Source organism: Populus trichocarpa, chromosome 12, assembly GCF_000002775.5.
Source record: "Populus trichocarpa isolate Nisqually-1 chromosome 12, P.trichocarpa_v4.1, whole genome shotgun sequence".
NCBI lineage: Eukaryota > Viridiplantae > Streptophyta > Magnoliopsida > Malpighiales > Salicaceae > Populus > Populus trichocarpa.
Window position 1 is genome coordinate 10,313,839 of NC_037296.2, and position 14,167 is coordinate 10,328,005.

The window sequence follows — 14,167 nt, forward strand, 5'->3', positions numbered from 1 at the left end:
TGTAGTGGATTACATGCTAGTTTCTGTTGAGTTTTCGATTTATATTCTCTTACTTCAAAGACAAATCTGATGAAAGTGGCGGAAGGAATGTCAAAACCTGACAGCTCTTAACATAGGATTTGAGTTACAAACCGATCTTCCAGTACTTGTTAATGCAATCCTAGTCATTTTTTAATACATCAGAATTACGGTATTAACTCTCTAAAAAACATTATCGTCATCAAGTCATGTAAAAACTTAACTGAGAAATGAGTTTAAGCCGCATGTTCATCCTGTAGGTATACTCCAATGTTTAAATAATTAATTAAGTTTGCTTGATTAAATGACAAGCAAGCAAAAAATCAAAAGGATGAAATAAAGAAGATATGCTAAATGTAGTGTTTATATCAAATTCTTAATTTCTCTCTCAAAACCTACCTGGGAATATAATCTTGAAATATACCTAGAAAAGTAAATTTCTTTTATAATAATTAACTAAAGTAGATTAGGCTAATCCACAGTAATTACCTGATCTCCTATAGTTAAAAAAAAATTTAGCTTTTTTTTAATTAATTTTTTTTTATTTAGTTTGTTAATATTAAATTTTTTTCTATTTAGTTATCATACTCTCGTGACATTGATCCCAGGTTTGACGAGTTAACCCAATTGATTCATATTTTTTTTTAATTAGTTTTTTTCTTCCCATTTCATTTTTTAAGATTGAGAATTAAATTTTATGATTTGTTTTGTTTACTTTTTATTAGATTATCGTGATCTCATGAAGAGATTTTATTGTACCCCTCCTCGTAAATCACTATTTATTGGAATAGTGTTTTGTTTTTTTTCTTTATTTTTTCCTTTTCAATTAATCTTTTTTTTTATTTTATTCTTTAATATTAATTTTTTTTCTATTTAGTCATCACACTTTCATGACACGACTTTGCAACCAGACCCACATCGAAGTTTCTTGGGCTTGATGTTGCAGCCATACCTACTTAAACTTGGGTCATGCAAGTTTAATATTATTATTAATATTAAAAATATTATTATTTGTATGAATAATATTGCTAATATAATAATTATTTTTATTATTTTTATTTTTATTGGTAATGCAAGTTTCTTTATTTTTATTATAATGAATACTGTTAATATAATAATTGATAAATTTAAAAAAATATATTAATATTGAAAAACAACCGTAGATTTGATTTGGAGAATAAAATTAAAAACTATAAGAACTTGGATCAAACATGTTTAATATTATTATTAATATTATAAATATTATTATTGTCATTATTATTAATATAATTATTGAAAAAATAAAAAATATTATTACTATTGAAAAAAACCATAGATTTGATTTAAAGGAAAAAATTAAAAATAATTGTTGTTGTTGTTGTCGTCGTCGTTGTTATTATTATTATTATTATTATTATTATTCTTAATATTGTTATTATTTTTATTATTATTAATTTTTTTTAAAAAAATTATTACTTTTGAAGAAAAACTATAAATTTGATTTGAAGTGATTAAAAACTAAAAGAACTTTAATCAGACAAGTTGTTATTATTATTATTATTAGGGAACCAGACCCCAGAAACTTGGATCTGGCTGAGGCATGGGACCTAAGTTTGTAATCATTAGTATTATTCTTATTGTTATTATTATTGTTATAACCCAGTTTTGGTCCATTGACTTTGATTTAATTTTATGGGGGTAAAATATAAAATTAAAATATCAGATATTTATTTCGATGAAAAGTGATTTGTCAGCTTGTACGAAAACTATGGACTATAATGTGTTTTTGCTATTATATCCTTATTTTCAAGATAATCCTTATATTCAGATAATGATAGTTGTCTGCTTTCGAATTCGATTCTTAATCAAATTCAAACTTAAAAAAAAAATAAGTTTGATTGAGACTTTATTTCTCGCAAGCGATGAGACTCTTGCACTATAAATATAGATTTAGGTGTATGAAAAAGAAAAAAAAAGAGAGTAAAGAGAGGGAGAGAGAGACCCAGGCGAGCCAAACAAAAGCCAAAGAAAATTTAATTATATAGGTACTGTAGAAAAAAAGAAAACCAAGCAAGCTTCGTTCTCATTTAAAGAGAGCAGCAAAGAATACAAAAGAAGAAAACGTTGCCCTGCACCACTTGGTTCTTATTCAAAGGTTCTGCAAACCAGGTAAGCTTTCATTCTCCCCATTTTGGCATTTTAATTACATAAGGGCTGTAGCAAGCGTGTGTGAACAGCTCACGCCCGCTTGCTTTTTGGACCAAGCTAATGACCCGGCTGGGTCCAGCCCAGCCCATACTAGGTGGGCTCAACCCAGCCCCCAAAAAAAAGAAAAAAAAATGGGTCCAGTCTAGGCTTTAGGCCTAGCCGGCCCAAATTATGTTTATTAAAAGTGTGTTTGGCAAAACATACATTTATATCTTAACCATAATTTTTATGCTCACTCTAGTTGATATTTGGCCAAACGAACCCCTTTTTTATATCAGAAAATTCCAAAAATATTTGGGGATCTTCGTTGTTTTATTTGTGGGCGAGCACTTTGATTTATTTTTTTCTTTGCGTTTTGTATTTGTTTTTAGCTATGTTCTCAATTTGTGGACTATTACTGTTAAATGCAAATATGTCGTGCAATGCCTTTTTTATTTCCATCTAAAAAGTGCAAATAATAATAAAGGATAAACAAGAAAAAATGGCATAGAAAATTTCTTCTTCAAATTTATTTTTTTGTGAAATTATTCACTGACGCCAAAGTCAAGAGTATTGTATTTTTTGGATTTGCGCGATATTTACCAACGCCAGAGCTAGAAATATTAGTAGGAATTGTTCACTGACGCTAGAGTCAAGAACATGAAAGGAAGAATAAAAAAGAAAAAAGAGAACAAATTCTTAGCAATTTTAGACAAAACCAGCAATGTAGCTTGTCTCAAGTAGGATGCTTAATGGGTGATAACATCTTCCCTTTGGCATAACTAGTCTCGTACTATAGAATCTCTATTTACTAGTTAGGGTTCCTAGTGACCATAATACTAGGTGGTGACTCCTTGAACTAGATATTTGCCCCTAAAAGAACAAGATGCCAGATATCTGTTTTTTTTTTCCAATCAAAATTATTTTTTAATCGATCGTTGCGATGTCCGGGTGTGACAATTATCATTATCATTAATAACGTTTTTTAAAAAATATTATTACTATCAAAGAAAAATCATAAATTTGATTTCAAGGCATAAAATACTATAAGAACTTAGTTAGATAAGTTTAATATTATTATTAATATTAAAAATATTATTATTTACATTAAAAAATATTACTGTTAGTATTATAATTAATATTATAAATATTACTCTTGGATCAGACATTGCAGCCAGACCTAAGGCTCTTGGGTCTAGCTTTGCAGATAGACTTAACGCTCTTGAATATTAGTATTTTTTGATATTTTTTATGTAAAAAAAAATTAACTAGCAGCATAGTGCGGGCCACCCCCACTAGTAATGTCTATTATGGATCCGGTGCATATACAAATTTTATTTGTATATACCTTATCTTAAAATGTCCATGTTTAATATAAATGGTAAGGAACATACTACGTCATCAATATTCATATTATTTATAGCACCGTAGACTAGGTCGTATCAATGAAACAATAATCATTAAGTTACATAAAGAAGGATATATGATCCTTTTTATTATAATTGTATGAAATTTGTAAAGTTTGTTTATTGGGTAAGATGACCAAAACACTCTTTACTGAAATAGTGAAAGATCTAATGAATTGTATGTGGACCAATAACAATTCGTGTCATAGATGAATATACATGTTTCATCATTGATGACCATATCGGATATGGTCATGTGTATTTGATGAAAACTTGAATCATTTGAAAGGTTTAAAGAATTCAGACATGAAGTTGAAAAACAAATTAGAAAGAGTATTAACATACTCTAATCAGATCGAGGTGGTGAATACTTCAACAAGAATTTTCAAGATTGTCTTACAATGAACACCTCCTGAAACACCACAATATAATAGAGTTTTTAAATGGAAAAATTGTATCCTATTGGATATGGTACGGTCCATGATGAATTGTACAGACTTTCCTCTTCTTTATAGGACTATATCATATAAACCACTGCTTACCTTTTAGAAAAGGTTCCATCAAAATTTATTGATAAGAATCCATATAAGATATGAAATGCTAGGAGACCAATTTTATTATTGGATGTTGTTGTTGCTGGAATTTTTTCTTCAAACTATGTCAGATATTTATGATAATTTATTACTGGTTGCTAATGTATTCGTATGCTAATATTATCTTTTCTAGTGTGAACATCTCTTTTAATTTGAGGTATCTAAATTTAATCATGCATTTTGTATATTGCATTAATTTGGATTTTCATAGTCTTCATTTGACAAAAGTTTCTTTGCACATTAAAGATAGCAAGATGTGAAGCATTTGAAATATATATATATATATATATATATATATATATATATATATATATATATATATATATGAGAAGAAAGTTAAATTATAAAAAAATATATTAATTTACTAATTTTATTAAAAATCCTTATAACAAACTAAACCTAACAAGAAAATTTTAAACATTTTGATTATAAAGCCTATAAACCAAACCCAATAAAAAAAATTTGAAAGCCCAATTTAATACAAGCTCATTTTATAAAAATCCAAAAAGCAATTGGAATAGACTTTCCAGTTTTATGAAAAAAAACTAAATTTTACTAAACTGAACCGGTTTCGTTTGAACTAGAATTCTGTCCGGTTCGGTTTATATTTTTCCAAATTTAAATTACTCAATTCGGTTGGTTTTTGTAATCCGAACCGAACCAAACTGTCAACAGCCCTAACTGCGGGTTTAATGTGATCTCACAAGGATGGATGGCTGTGGCTTTATCATACTTGAAAAAAGAAACAAAGTCATTAGAAAGTTTAGTTTGATTTCCTTATCGTAACCTTTGATTTCAAACCAGATTAATCTTCAACTAGCACTACGAAGGGCCTTGCTTTTATTTCTTCGGCTAATATTACGGGCAAAAACTCAGTTTTTTATTATCGTTTTATTAACTATTCTCCCTTCAACGTTTCTAATTGCTCCACAGTCCCACGGCGTAATTAGTTCACCCGAGTTTAATGTTAGATTGGAGTCTAGCTCCAAATTTAATGATAGATCTATTGATTTTTCCCAAATTTTATCATCAAAAAATGATCAAATCCTCTCCCCTTTTGACAAAAAATAGCGGGTCTGCCAAAAAAATAAAATAAAAAAACAGAGGTCCAGTCAAGCCGTGATGGTTTCTTATCAAAAGCACTACTTGAGCTATTAGTTCTGTGGCCATGGAAACAACACAGAGAGAGATAAGTTGGCAGACAGGAGGTGGTTTAGCATCTTGACCTGTAACCAGAGTCTCCTAGCATACTAAGCAATCATAATTTCAACCAAACCTAATTAAAAGATTTGGATAGGTCAATTATCTGTGTCTTGATGCACCAACACCACCAAATGGAAGTGTGCACATACACACCATATCCTTTCCCTATGAAAACATGCCCTTTTATTTTTACCTCAAAAAAAAAAAAAAACATAGAAATTTTAGATATCTCGTTTCATTGCCAAGCAGTGAGAGGATCTTTGAAAAATATAAGAACAGTAAAATATTTAACGTAAGAGATAAACCAAGGGAATAGAAGGAGCAGTACCAATCAACTGAGTTCTAGCAATGACATTAGTTGGTAGCTATATAGACCTTATGCATGAAGTAATCAAGCCAGTCTAGCATGAGAGGCAATTTGAAAAAATACACATCTTAAAACCACCCCAAAAAATATTACAAGAATAGAGCAGCTAAATAACTTTACCTCGATAAAGTTGGATGTGACAGCCCCTCACCCTATATCCAACATCATCTTTCTTCCCCTTTTGGTATCATATATCTCCTTTGTCTTCAAGGTTTATGTTGGACCATCAAAAACCTTGAAACAAACTATCACAATTGTTCATATCCTTCAAGGACCTCGATTCCTGCGGAAGCAAAAACAACCCCCTTGTTGATCAGGAGGGATCATGCCTCCACCTTTTGTTACGTCAATGGCCTCCAACATGGAGACAACCTCATCCATCTCAGGGCGCTTGTCAGGGTTAGCATCCCAGCAACGCTTCATTACATTTGCTAGAGAGTTTGGGCAACACCTTGGAATCTCTGGTCTTAGATTCTAAAGTTGCAACATGGGAGAAACATTAAACAATGGATTATTTCCTTTTTATTTATTTAAGCAAAACCTTGGGTGGCATTGCCAGAAATGAATGAGATAGGAGAATGTGTCAGACCTGGCGGACCACAGCTGAAGTTACTTCTGCGAAACTAAGATCAGGATAAGGCATGTCACAGCAATATATCTCCCATAAACAGATGCCGAAACTGTACACATCACATTTCCTGTTATATGGATTGCCATTGAGAACCTGTAACCAGCCACATAATGAGAAACCGATCCCAACCATATACTGAGACACTGATCTAACCTATCAATGTTTCTTTTTAGTCAACTAAGAAAAACAAGTTCTCAATGTTGAATTACTCGAGTTATGTAAAAGCCATATCTTTCAATCATTTACACAAAATGGGACAATATGAAAATTGGTGAGAACAAGGTGGTTTTTAAATGGAAACAATGCCTTTGCCAGTGACACATCCCCTTCATAATAAACATCCTAACACTTATCAAAAATGATTCTACTGATTGTGTTTTCAGTGAGTCATGAGATAAATTGAAGGTAAACTCTTCACCTCAGGAGCCATGTATCCGAGTGTTCCTGTCTCCCCAGTCATATCATTAGGATTTGACGCCTCAATACGAGCAACACCAAAGTCAGCAATTTTTACAGTCCGTGTCTTATCCAATAGCATGTTTTCAGTCTTTACATCTCTGTGAACGATTTTCTGAGAATGAAGGTAATTTAACCTACACCAAACAGTCAATTTGTATTCATATCACTTGTTAGCCTGAGAAATAAGTAATCACTCTTGAACTGCCTGGATATAATTAGCAAAAAGAAATTAAATAAAAAGAAAAGAGAGGATAATGCTAATACCCTCTTGCAAGATCAAGTGCCAGCTCAACGACAACTTTAAAAGCTAGCTTTCTTCTCCTGTTTTTTATAAGGTATGATTTCAAGGCACCCCCAGGAAGATACTCCACAACAACACAACATATATTATTTGGCATCCCAATTTGACCATTCGCAGTTTGTATTTGTAGGTCTGCTGAGCCCATTGTTGCCCCTATAAACTGCACTACAAAGACCAAATTCAGTATAAATAAGTTAACACCAGGAAGCTATACTATCATATCTAAGCCACTTGAATTAAAATGGTCAAGGTCTGGAATGTTCATAATTTCAAATAACAGATAAACTGATGTTAGCAATCAGCAACAAGTCTTTATATAACATATCTAAAGCAATTGAAAAGAGTTGATTATTGGATTTTGGTGATATAACATCATCAAAGCCAAGGGAAAGCCAAGGTATCAAGAAAGAGCGGAATCAACTTGGACAACAGGAAAAAGACAGTAATTTAATTTATGGAGCAAGGTGCATTGAACTTGAAACAAATTTTATTCTTTGGATTAGGCAAAGACATACCAAACGCAATCTTACAAATGAGTTGCAGAAACAAATCGAAGCATATTAATGCTAACCTAGAAAATAGGAGCATGAGTGATGGAGGACCTAATAATGATTTTTGGAATTTCAGTTTGGAAAGAGAACCAGTGAGTTAAGTTATTTTCTTATTTGTTTGACTCGTAATCCATCAAATGTTTTGGAGTTGGCCATCTGATGATAATTTAAGCCAGGTACAATTTCTCTATAATTTCTACACACCTCTTCTCTCATCACTTCTTTCTACTCTTCTACCCTTTCTCCTCTGAATTAGCGTGTGAAAAAAAAACTTTTCAAGGTGTCAAAGAATCCCAACCAGTTTTATGATTGAATATCTAAAGCAATCAATTCATTTTTTCACTACTCACTTGCAAAGTAGAGTTGAACAAATACCACAATTTAGCCTAACGCATAAAAATTCTCTATATCCTCACACAACAAATGCTCCAGCAAAACGACAAAAGGAGCAACCTGCTGAAACTCAACTGCCGACTAAAGTATATACACAGGCAGTATGAAATAAAGCATTTGAGTCCTCCACTGAAGCAACGGATAAACAATGAGCAAATAGGACAATACAAACACAATTTTCATGTTTTCTTACCACATTAAAAAAGGTCAATGAAAAACCAGAATTTAGAAAAAGAAAGAAAGAAAGAACGTGAACCACAAATCTTCTTAACTGGCTAAAACTGATGAGTTCATTCAACCACTATTCTTTCTATCCCTTTCTTAAGGAAACAAGTAACATATGCGAAGAGCTTATGATAGCCACCATTAGGCTCTCGGACCAGATCATGGCTCTCGGACCAACTCTAACCAACTGCCCAACCCAGCAAAAACAAGGAAAAGAAAATAAAGAAAGAAACCAGTAGCTGAATCCGATATTGCAATAGCCAACATATGAATAGATAGAAGTAAAAAAAAAAATCAAAATCACAACCTTCACAATAAAGGCAAGATATATGGAAGTCCTCCAAACAGTTAGAACGTAAATTAAGGAAATGGCTATCTCAAACATATATATCAGATTTATAGATGATCTCAAACATATATATCAGATTTATAGATGATCACAAACATATAAAAAAGAAAATTTTAAAAAGTTGAAGGCGACCTTAGTAACATTTGGATGATCAAGCTTATGCCAAACAGCAACTTCTTGAGTAAAAGCTGCCCTTAGTGCTGCAATCTCAGCTTCTGTCCTTTGACCCTCTTCACCCCAGTCAAGCAGTTTAACTGATAATGCACAAAGACAGAACTTTTGTTAGTAAAACAAGAACAACTGATACTTCTAGTGGTTAGATCCATATTCCAATACCTCTGCATTAACCAACAAGTGGGATCACATGAACTTTTAGAAATAAGCAATTTCAATTCAAACCCGTGTAGAAATCACAGATTGCAAAAGAATTAACCATCACCTCCTTCAAAACTAATGATCAATCGAAAGTTACCGCAAATAAAAAATTTCATCTTTTCCATAAGACAAAAGGAAGACACAAACAAAGAAAAGTAGAACAACAAGAGGGGAACTGACCGGCGACATCCTGGCCATCGTAGACGCCACGGTGGACAGTGCCAAAAGTACCACGAGCGATTACAGTCTTGATGGAGAGCTTAGAAGGGTCGATCTCCCATTCCTGCCTCTGCTTCTTGAAAGGGGCGGTTCTAGTGGTGGAAGGCGTAGGTGTGGGATTAGCAGTAACAACAACATCACCATCATCATCATCTCTCTTGTTCTTGTTTTCAAGAGTCAATACTCTATTGAGATGCCTCTCCAATTGTTCATCTAGACTTTTGAGATCAATCTGATCTGCTCTCACAAACCCATCACTGTTTTCCTTCATTTTTTGCCAAAAAAAGAAAGACTTCTGCTTTCTTTCCTTTCGCTTTCTCTCTCTAAGAAAAACCGAGTGGCAGTCTTGTACTTTAGGTTAAAAACAGGTAAGAACGTAGGGAGTATTTATTGTTCTTGTGTCCAGCTACAATAAGCCATGTGGGCACATGCCATTGCCTCCTCTACTCTACATAACGTGGTGCTGTTGTTGTTTCTTCGAATTCTCAATCTGACCCAGTATTATTGCCTTGCCTTCTTTCTCTTCGCTTCTCCACTCATTTTATTTATTTATTAGCATTAGTACTGGTCTCCCCCACCCCTCCCTCTCTCTGTTGTCTGCTCTCCTCTTTTCCTCCCCCATTAATTACTGCTTTGAGTCCAATTTGACTTCATGGTCCCGTGAAATTCCAGTACCCTTTATAAATTGTTTTGATTAATCAGTGTATTTTCTGCACTATATTTTTAAAAAATATTTATATCAATATTTTAATGATTTTTTGAAGTAAAATACAAGCCACTCACTTATAAGTTGCGTGTCATTTCATCTCAAGGAAGGTTTTGACTTCTATTTTATATATTTTTTCTGTGTTTGTATTCGTATACTATGAACTAACCAAACCCACATAAATGATAAAACACCATACCTATAAGCAGGTCTCCATCAGCACACGAGTTTTCTTTAACCAAGAGTGATTGTCTAGTTCTTCTTCTACATTATTGAAATATTTATAAAATCTTCAAGGCCCCTTTTCTTTATATGTATTATCTGTGTTTCTTCTGTTGTCCAATGATTAAACATTAAAATAGGAGAGATTTGAGTCGTAATGTTTATCTTTTTATAAAATTACAGACCAAATAATTAAAACTTGTTCTTGTTCCATGAAAACTTCACTCCAAAATAACTTGCCTCCCTAGCTTAGGGGGTACTACGATCTTTAATTGCAGAAGAGTAGAAGGGTTCCATCGTAAGCTGATGCCATGGGATTTTGATAAAATTCTAAGTACTTGATAAGCCATCCAACTATAATTAATGAAAATTGCAGTTAAGTCCCCAATATTTCATTTGTGTTCTTGGTCTCCATGAGCATGTATCTCATTTCAAATTAAACATATTAAATTGATAAATTATTAGCTACTAAACCGATAAATTTAGACCTTTTATAAAAAATTATATATACTTTATAACCTCACCTCAAGGCGTAAGCAAGTGATCAAAGAGGTTTCCCTTCTTTTTTGATTTCTTAAGTTCAAATCTTGAAATTAACACTTGATTAATACCCTTAAATACATTATTTAGATCCATTTAGAAAATACATTTTTAAGATTATTTGAGGAGGGGACATAGTTTACCTCAATGAATAAGTTGGTCTGACAATATATGTGATAGGGAAAAAAAAGCACATGTAATTTACAAGAATAAAATATTTTTTGAGTTATATACCTTAATTTATTTATTTTTCAAAGGAAAAGTTACAAAAATAATATACTGTAATTCAATCAAATATCATGTTCCATCTTCCTCTTGGATCAATTTGAAAAAACAAATATGAGGGATCATAATGTAAATAAGGATAAGTTTTTTAGGTGATAGGGTCATTTTCGTAAATTAAGTTATTATTCTAAGTAGATATTTTTGTATATATTATACCAAAAGCTAAATGACGTGGAGAAATCATTGTACATCAAAAAACATTTTACTGTAAATTGTAATAGTATCACTTTTAATTTCTCATCTTTTCACGAGCAGATAAATGTTTCTTTGGCTTTCTTCCATAAAGGTATTCAGGTTTTTCAAATTTTCAAGTATAGTCAAATAACACTTTTAGTCTTAAAAAAGACAAAAAAAAAAAAAACCTTTTGCATTTTAAGGGTATTTTGGTATTTTTACATGGATATTTTGTGTATTTAAGAGGACCATAGGGGGCGTTTTAGTATTTTTCACGATGTATTTGTTATTTTTTAATAAAAAAAAGCTATGAGCTTGTGTTCCTCACACCCCATTGAGTGGGCGGCGCTCGCGACAATAAGGAGGCGCGTACGACGTTTCTCGGTGGCCAAATCTGATCATCCGTTGTCTAACTAAATGTGCAGCCGTGTCCTTTTTCCCATGGTGTGGCACGTATAGACAAATAATGCTTGAATTGCTGCCGATGATCGATTGTTTGTTTGTTTTTTCTTTCTTTTCTCTCTCCTAACAACTAAAGTGTACAATTGTCCTATTTGTTTATTGTTTATCAAATCAGACATGTTTGTCATACTTAAGCGCGGGTCTGGCAAACCCAGGCGCAGACAGGCATGTTTCTAGACCCAAGCGCGGGTCTGGCGTGGGTCTCACATGGTTTCCAGACCCAGGCGCACGGGTCTAGCATGAATGTCAAGCCCAGGCGCATGGGCTGGCATGATTGCTAGACCCAAGTGCCTAGGTCAAAAAATTTAAAATTTCTCAAAAGCATGATTGGACTACAAAAACAAACACTGGCTTATTCAAGTATGATTTTTGATTCATATGCAATAGAACTTAACTGCAAACTCTTTTTTAATTGTGCAACTTATTTTATAAATTTGTTATATTTGAAGAGGAAAAAATAGAAATTTTTTTTGAGTTCTAAGTGATTTTTTTCAAGTCTTCAAAAATAAACTTCTCTTTTTTATATACATTGTGGATGAAAATATTAATTTTATTTTTCCAACCAAGTGTTGGACAGTTTTTAAAAAAGTCCATGCTTTTTTAAATATGAGATGTTGTTGCATGATCTAATTGTCAAAGTTTGTTACAGTGAGAGTTTATTCTACATTATAACTATTAGTATATTTAAAAATTTGAAATATATGATCATAAGATAAAACTTTTGAACTTTTGAATTGATAAATTATGTTGTAGGAAAATAAAATATTGTATATGTAAAAGATTTATTGTTCTTTTGACTATATTAATTTGTGCAATTTTGTAGATGATATCTTCACTAGAATTACAGATTAATAAAAAAAAATGAGTGAATTTTAGAGATATGTGTGATTAATATCCCACAATAGAAGAAAGAAATATAAAAAAGATAAAAATATATTTGGTTAAAAAGACAAAAATACAAAATACAAAATAATTTTTTTTAGAACAATTATAAGTGAATTCCTATATTTTCAAAAAAAGATGCATGAGTCTAGTATGGTTGTCAGACCCAGGCTACGCGGGTATGGGAACCACGCCATACCCAAGCTACCTGGGCCTGACAACCACGCCATATCCAAGTAGCCTGGGTCTGGCAATAACATTAGACCAAATAGGAGGGTCTGACAAATCCAAAGCGCCAGACCCAAGATACTTGGGTCTAGCAACCATTCCATATCCAAGAGCCTTGGGTCTGTCATGGTTCCCAAGTCCAAGCATTTGGGTCAAAAATAAAATTAAAAAATATTAAAAAATAACAGTGCAAAAACGAATCTAAATCTACATTTTGAAATTTTAAGGATTAATTAACTGGTTTTATTGAAGAAGGGAATAAGTTAGAATTAACGCTCCCAAGCTCACTTTTTATTGTTTAAGCATAGTTATCAAATCCGGCTCGGCCTGATGGGTCAACTTGAGACTCAGATGACTTAGCAGAACCTGATAGAGACCTGTTTTTTTTTTTTTTCAAATGTGTTTTTCCCCTGGCCATATACCCTTCGTTTTTCATCATTTTCAGTTAGTTACTAACCCATATCAAAGTTCATTATATAAATACTAGAAAAGTGTTTTCTTTTTTCAATGTGAGATTTGAAGCCCATTAATATATATATTCTACGTTCACAAGAAAAAAGTTGTGTTTTTTCAATATGGGATAAAAAATCTTTTTGGTTTAAATACTTCAACTTAATAGAATAAGATAATATCTTTTCAATATGGAATAAAAAAACCTTTTGAAATAATCTTTTAGCTTATATCTGCATGGATTGTTTCTTATTTTTTTTTAGATGAAATATTAAAACCTCAAATATTTTTTCAATCTTTCCGAGTTGACCCGGGTCGACTTGGGTCAACCTGTGTGACCCAGGACCTAGCCCCTTGGTCAGGTCAACCCTCAGGCTGAGTTTGATAACTATGGTTTGGCATGATTGGGTTTATCATGTTTGTCACGCCTAGACGCATGGGTCTGGCATGGTTGTCAGGCCCAAACGCTTGGGTCTAGCATGTTTGTCACGCCATGTTAGACCCAAGGCGAGTGAGTCTAGCTTGACTGCTAGATCTAAGGCGTTGAACAGGCCATGCCAGATCTAAGTCGTGTGGGCTGACATGGCTGTCAAACCCAAGATGTTTGGGTCTGGCAAAGAGTTGAGTGAAAGTTTAAAAATTAACCCACTTGGTTAGGTTTAAAACACTATTAAAACATTCTGCATACTTTTAATAATTTTTTTACATTTAAAAATTGATATTGACCCACTACGAAGCGCGAGCCAATATAATAGTATAAACTAAGCCTCCCCAATTAATGGAAAAATGTTTTTTTGTTCTTAGGATTCTTTACACTTTCATCCTTTAATTCTTTGTCTTCTTATTCGGTCATTTTAAATTGCTTTGATTTACTATTAGTATTAGGGATTTATTTTTCATATGTGTGTATAGGGATCTCAATGTGTCGATCAAGGAAATATTTTGTCGCTTGATTGATTCTC

General features: G+C 32.4%; 1 protein-coding gene across 1 annotated transcript; it reads right to left on the reverse strand.

Moving 5' to 3' along the window:
• Window positions 1-5,645: 5,645 nt before the first annotated feature.
• Window positions 5,646-9,891, reverse strand: LOC7483489 (serine/threonine-protein kinase STY13). Its single transcript, XM_002318609.4, has 6 exons — window positions 9,218-9,891; window positions 8,795-8,916; window positions 7,108-7,304; window positions 6,803-6,977; window positions 6,343-6,477; window positions 5,646-6,227 (listed from the first exon to the last, which is right to left on the reverse strand). Exons 1-6 carry the CDS (start codon window positions 9,525-9,527, stop codon window positions 6,021-6,023), a joined length of 1,146 nt encoding a protein of 381 aa, XP_002318645.1. The 5' UTR covers window positions 9,528-9,891; the 3' UTR covers window positions 5,646-6,020.
• Between the last annotated feature and the right edge of the window lie 4,276 nt (window positions 9,892-14,167).

What these genes read in the sequence shown, in the direction of transcription:
- LOC7483489 (XM_002318609.4), bottom strand. Translation starts at nt 9,527, where the DNA reads ATGAAGGAAAACAGTGATGGGTTTGTGAGAGCAGATCAGATTGATCTC. An exon ending in ATCATCCAAATGTTACTAAG is followed by an intron (nt 7,305 to 8,794) that starts GTCGCCTTCAAC and finishes TTTGTAGTGCAG; the next exon opens with TTTATAGGGGCAACAATGGG. An exon ending in TCGGATACATGGCTCCTGAG is followed by an intron (nt 6,478 to 6,802) that starts GTGAAGAGTTTA and finishes GGCTGGTTACAG; the next exon opens with GTTCTCAATGGCAATCCATA.